At 61.8% G+C, this 6,260-nt stretch overlaps 1 protein-coding gene across 6 annotated transcripts in view; it reads right to left on the bottom strand.

Moving 5' to 3' along the window:
- LOC116822386 (leucine-rich repeat and fibronectin type III domain-containing protein 1-like protein) overlaps positions 1-6,260 on the bottom strand; it is a 13,140-nt gene extending 6,880 nt beyond the window's left edge. For all 6 annotated transcript variants that reach the window (XR_012656757.1, XR_012656758.1, XR_012656756.1 and 3 more), the window contains exons 1-2: positions 5,874-6,260; positions 268-1,654 (exon numbers count right to left, since the gene is read on the bottom strand). Coding sequence is in view for 3 of the 6 variants with exons in the window: in XM_075070613.1 (XP_074926714.1) it covers positions 268-1,634 (1,367 nt within the window). In the remaining 3 variants the exon portion in view is untranslated. The remainder of the gene's footprint in view (positions 1-267; positions 1,655-5,873) is intronic.

Genomic DNA, 6,260 nt, shown 5'->3' with positions numbered 1-6,260 from the left:
CCCCACGGCCACCCTGCTACCCTCCGCCAGCCTCCTCCCCCGCCCCACTGCCACCCTGCTACCATCCTCCATGTTGGCTAGCACAGACCTCCCTTGACCAAGAGCCACTGAGATGGAATCCACCCCCCAAAAACCTCCAGCCCAGACCCACCCAGATGGGACACCCCTAGCCCAGAACCACCCAGGCAAGATGAATTGGCCGACCCAGACCAGAACCACTTAGACCCCCCCAACCCCAGCACCCCCCACCCAGCGGCAAGGGCTCACCTGTACACCAGGGTCTCGTCAGAGGAGCTGTTGTACTGGATCTGGTACATGCGGACGCTGGGCCCGGGCCGTGGCGGGACCCAGCGAATGAGGGCAGAGGACGCCGAGAGCTCGGAGGCCAGGACCCCCGCGTCACGTGGGGTGGTGCTCCCACTGGCGCCCGCCTTGGCCGAGGTGAGGATATCGGAGGGCCCGGGCACCGGGGGTTGGGTGCCGTTGGCGAGCTGGGGCAAGGGGCTGACCTGCAGCTCCACGGAGGCTGAGGCCTCGCCGGCGGCGTTGGAAGCCACGCAGGTGAAGGCGCCGGCATCCTGGACAGTGGCCACCAGGATCTCCAGGCTGCCATTCTCGTAGGCCAGCGTCCGGGAGCCGTTGGCCACCAGCTTCCCCTCCGGAGAGAGCCAGTGCACCACCGGCTCGGGGTCGCCCGCTCCACGGCAGCGCAAGGTGGCCGCCTGGCCCTCCGTCACCCCCAGCCGGCCCGTGTGGTGGGTGATGACGGGCAGCTGGCAGACAAACTCCTCCTCAGGGACGCTCCAGAAGTACTTGCCCAGGAGCTCAGGCGGCGAGGCACAGGTTTCCAAGTCATCCTCGCGCGCCAGGCGCCGGAGCCACAGCAGCTCGCAGTTGCAGTGCAAGGGGTTACCCCCGAAGCTGAGCACCAGGGAGGAGAGGGGCGAGCCCTTTGACTTGGCGTAGACGGGCAGGTGGAGGAAAAGCGGGTCTGGGGGGATCTTCTTCAGCCGGTTGGAGGTCATGTCCAACCGAGCCAGCTTGTGCAGGTCGGCGAAGACGCCTTGGGGCACGTGGGTGATGAGGTTGTGGTCCAGGCTGAGGGAGTTGACATTGCTAAGGCGACGGATGGTCTCCCAGGGCAGCCGGGCCAGGTTGTTGTAGGACAGGTCCAGATCCTCCAGGGTGCCGGCAAAGTCGTCGAAGGCACCAGGCGCCACGACCTGCAGCTGGTTGTTGCCCAGGATGAGGTGGCGCAGGTTGGGCAGACCCCGGAGCTGCTGGGCCCCGATGGCCGGCAGGCGGTTGCCATTCAGGTGGAGGGCCCGCAGGCCGCGCAGGTCGGCGAAGGCGAAGGGCACCAGCTGGCGGATGGCGTTGCGGGAGAGGGTCAAGTGCACTAGCCGCGTCATGTTGGCAAAGTCCCGGCGCCGGACAGCTGCGATGAAGTTGTCCGTCAGCCGCAGCTCGGCTGTGCGCCGGTCGAGGAGCCCGGGCACGAAGAGCAGCCCAGCGCGGGCACACAAGACGGCCAGCGAGGGGGACAGGTTCTGGCACGTGCAGCGGGGAGGGCACAGCTGGGCGCGGGAGGGGCCCAGGCAGAGGGCCAAGGCGTAGAGCAGCAGGCGTTCCATGGCACCGTCAGGGGGCCCAGCTGCAGGGAGAGAGACAGGCCAGGTGACAGCGTAGTCTCTTACCCAGGACTGCATCCTCCTTCACCAGCAGAAGGCACCCTGCGCTACTCCTAACTCTTGGAGGGGAAGTGTGGGCTAGCAGTGAGAGCAGGGGGGGCTAGGAGCCAGGACTCCTGGGTTTTATCCCTGGCTCTGGGAGGGGAGTGGGAACTAGTGGTGAGAGCTGGGAGCCAGGACTCCTGGGTTCCATGCCTCATTTTAGAACGGACTCTCAGTGTGGCTTTCAGCTACTAATCTGCCCTTTCTGTGCCTCAGTTTCCTACTCTATAAAATGGGCCAAATAACCCTTTATCCACAGATCCTTCCCTTTAGGCCCAGGGGCACACACACTCCCCCCCGTGCCCTCCCCGCCTCCGAGTCCTTTCCCAGAAGCCCCCAGGGCACACACACATACCCAGACCCTTCCCAGCAGCTCCCAGGGTACAAGTGCCCAACCCCCAGGGTACACCCCCCTCCCACCTTTCGCAGCAGCCCCCGAGGCGCACACACATAGGCTCGTCCCAGCAGCCTCCAGGAACAAAGTGAGGAAGGCGACTGGGGTCCAGAAGCAGCTGCCCAAAGCCCTCCCCTTCCCCGATGCACTGAGGACTTGGCAGAGCTGGGACAAGTCAGCCCTGATGCAGATTAGGGGGCAGCAGCTGGGGGGCCCAGGGTGAGCCAGGCAGTGGGGCCACCTGGCAGAAGAGGCAGGAGCAGCTGGGGCAGCACCAGGTTATGTGCCTCTCCTCAACTCCCTCCCCTACAGGCCACGGCCATTTGCCTCCCCCCCCCCCCCCCCTCAAAACATGCAGCTCATCCAGCCCCACTCAATGTCGGGGACATGGAAGTGCATCCTGCCTGGCGTCAATCCCAGAGAAGAGCAGGATCTACCCCGCCTGGCCTGTGTTTTAAAAATCAAAACTCACCAGCCTGGTCCTGACCAGGCCTCTACAATAACAATCATGGCATAATAAACCCATGCCGCCCGGCCTTCGCATGAGACCCTGCTCAGCTCGACAGCTCCCAAGAACAAACCCTCCTGCACCCATGTCTGGGGAGACAAACAAGTTTCCAGAAGGAAAAACCTGAAAGTTTGGGGGTTTGAATTCTGAAGCAATTTCATTCCATTCCAGACCGCCGCTGAGTGGGGGTCTGGCAATCCGGGGGCGGACAGAAAGCACCTTGAGCCATCGCCTGCTAATTAACAAATTAACGACGTAATTAGGAGGCACGTGGCTTTGGTAAACGGCACAGGGACCCGCGTTTCCGACAAGTTCAAACAAGGGACAGTCCGTCTCAGAGCGGCGCTGCACGGGGAAGCGTCAGCGCGGGAGTTCATTCGAAGGAGCCGTGTGGGTGTTGAGCTCAGGGGTCTCTTAACTCCTTTGCTCGGGCCAAACAGGTGGCCAACCAGCACTTCTTACAGCTTTTCAGTCTCTTCTCAAAGCCCCAGCTGCCAGAATCATGAGATTCAAAGAAAGCGCCATTCTCCCCCTCGCGGCCACAGAGAAAAGCACTGACACTCCCCCGAGGTGGCTCAGACGCAAAGGAAACGAACATTTCCCGGGCTCTCTTTGAATCCAGCCTCGTGGTTATGGGGAGGCCAGGCTCCGAAGCGTCGATTGCTTGGGGTCACCTGAGGCCAGCTGACCCCCCCGGCCCTGTCTAGTGCTGGAGACAGTTCTAGCACTCCTGCTTGGGAAAGGAAGCTGGATGACATGAGCCGTTAATCTCCCAGCGTGGACGCAGGTCTATCCGGCTCAAGGGAGCCCATTCCCCTTCCCATGCTGGAGCAGCCGTACTGCTAGAAGCACCTTTATCCCCCTCTAAAACGCAGCCACACTAGATGAGTGGTGCTGCTGTAACCAGAGCAGGATAGTTAGACCCGGCCAGCGTCAGTCTGGACAAGACTGGAGAGCTGAGGCGGGGAGCCCAGGGCTGGGCTAGCAGGAGGCTGCAGGTCAGGATTGAGGGGCACTGAGAGACCTGGAGTGAGAGGAACCCTGAGCTCTGAGCCAGTCTGTTGCCTCTGGTCTGTCCTATGTCCCCCACTTCACCCCCCTCCACCTGCAGAACCTGCAGCTTGTTTGGATCCCCAGCACCTTCATCCCCGCTGGGTTTAATTCAGGAATCCAAGACTATCATGACACTCTCAGGGCTGAGCAAGCTGATTAGCCTCCTGACGCAGCCCCCGATGCCCACATAAGGGAAGGTGGCGGCAGGGTCTGCCAGGGATCTCATCCAGCATTGTAGGCGTGTGTGGGACACCGGTGCGGCTGGCTGAGCCCTTCACAGCAGGGGGAGGGGAGGAGCTGTATCTCACACCCCATTTCACAGATGGGGAAACTGAAGCATCACCCAGTGTCCGAGCCAGAAATGGAACTCAGGAGTCCTAATTCCCAGGCCATGGCATATCTGTCACCCCTTGGTAATACTCCCATCCGGGGCTGGGAACAGAACCCAGGAGTCCTAACACCCCTTCCCTGCTCTTGCATCTCACTGATGCTTCTTTGTTCACAGCGATGTCCCTCAATCTCGACTCGCAGGCCCCAGGCTCTGCCCCACACTCTACCAGTGCCCCTCATTTCTACCCTGCAGCGCCCTGCTATCCTGGCCTTGGGCACCCTGACTCCCAGGAGCTCCTCTAACCTCATATCTGACTCCCTTGCAATCTGGGTTGGGTTCCTGTCCCGAGATCCCAGCTGGCCCCTCATAAGTCCAGCTGTGGGGTAGACTCGGACCCAGATTGATGTTCCAGTTCTGGGCGATATCTTGTGCTTTTGGCCCAGGATGCTGGGAGTCTTGGCTGTTCGGGGCATCCCAAACCCCACCGGAACCGGCCCCGAAAGCTGGGTTCCGCCAGATCAGAACCATCAATGACAGCCTGAAGCCACTGCAGCCCCCAACGGAGCCTCCCGGGTCTGGCCCAGCTGGGTGTGGGGGGCTCCCGGCTGCATCTCCATTCAGGTAGCTCTCCCATCCCACCTGCTCCACCAGGCACCTGGGGCAAGGCAGGCCTGACCCTGCCCCTTGCTCCAACATGCCCCGCCCCCAAACACCCTCAGGTCCCCACACCCGCATGTCCCCAACACGTGCCCTATAAACTCTTTGACACACACCCCTCTGCCCCTCCCCAACACACCATCTACTGCCCCCCCACATGCCCACTGTCACCCCCTCATGCCCTCTAGCACCCCCTGCCCTGACAACCTCCCTCCCACATGCCCTCCACCCCCCACCACACACACCTCTGACAGCCCCTTCCAGCCACCCTGTTCGAACACACTTCACCCACCCCTCATGCTGGGGGGGCATTCGGGGCACGACTTCTGGTCATAGACACATCCCGCCCCCCATGCATGGGGTTCGGAGCTGGCTGTGCAGTGGTGGGATTTAACCCCTGGCCTGTGCCCCCCCCACCCCTCACCAGAGGAGAGGAAGCATCAGTGAGTCCCAATGCAACGCTCCCCTCTCACTCCCAGGAGAGATCCTCTGCCCCACCCCCCTCAGGGCAGTAGGGCAAATCAGGCATGACCCACATGTGCTCTGTGGGATGCCCCCCCAACCCCATGGAATTATGGGTGATGGGAGGTCCAGACTACATCCACACACACACCCACCCTCAAATCTCTGCTGGGGACGGACAAACCATGAAATCAATGAGACCCCGGCGGGATGCAGGGGAGATGGGCAGATGGGGGGGATGGGCAGCCAGACTGGCCCTTCCTCCCCCCACCATCAGGCCACTCTGCTCCCCCAGTTCAGCTGGGGGGGGTGGCACCGCCAGGGTGAGGTGACAGGTTTGTGATTTTAGTTGAATTTTGCAGCAATAGGGGAGGGGGAACCATGTCAGAGTAGTTCCCCACCCCCTCCACTCCCAATGTCCTCAAGTACTAGCCTCTCAATGCTGCCCACCCGCCTCAAAAAAAGCCGTGCCCTGACGCCTGGGGGTGGCTCCCCCTCCCCAGACAATGCCGCTCTCATCCATAGACATTTCCCACCACCTTTGCGCCAGTCAAAGCCCTGTGGCGGTGAGTTCCACTGGCTAACAATAAGAGGCCAAGCTCCCAGCTGACTCCTCATGCCCCTTTCTGATGTTTCCCCAAGTTGGCTTTCCCCCGCCCCACATCCCATCAGCCCGGTCCCCACCCAGTGATGGCAGCCGCAACAAGTCACAGCCAGAGGGAGGCGCTCACCTACCTCACGCTTTGGTTCCAGCAAGCCATAAACCTTCAGGAGCGTCCAGCTGGCCGGGGGTCTGGCGGTTGGGCTCAGGTCGGGGTTGGGGGGCCAAGCTGGCTAATGCCAGGGCTCAGCCGTCCATGCTGGCTCCAACCTCTCAGCCGGGGAGGGTCCTGAGGCTGAGCCTGGATGGCTAAGGCAAATTCCACTCCAAAATATCAGGGGCATCTGAGTGCCAGGAGCTCTCCCCTCCAGCTGCTGCAATGCTATACCCCGGCATCACCCCCAAGTGCCAGTGCCTCACTCCTCCCTATCCGGGGTTCGTCTCAGGCTGAGAAGTGGAGTGTAAAACATCCAGGCTAGACTGGAGGTCAGAGGAGGTGAGCGTCGAAGCAGTGCTGGGGG

Source organism: Chelonoidis abingdonii, chromosome 11 (assembly GCF_003597395.2).
Source record: "Chelonoidis abingdonii isolate Lonesome George chromosome 11, CheloAbing_2.0, whole genome shotgun sequence".
Lineage (NCBI taxonomy): Eukaryota > Metazoa > Chordata > Testudines > Testudinidae > Chelonoidis > Chelonoidis abingdonii.
This window is presented reverse-complemented; position numbering and strand designations above follow the sequence as displayed.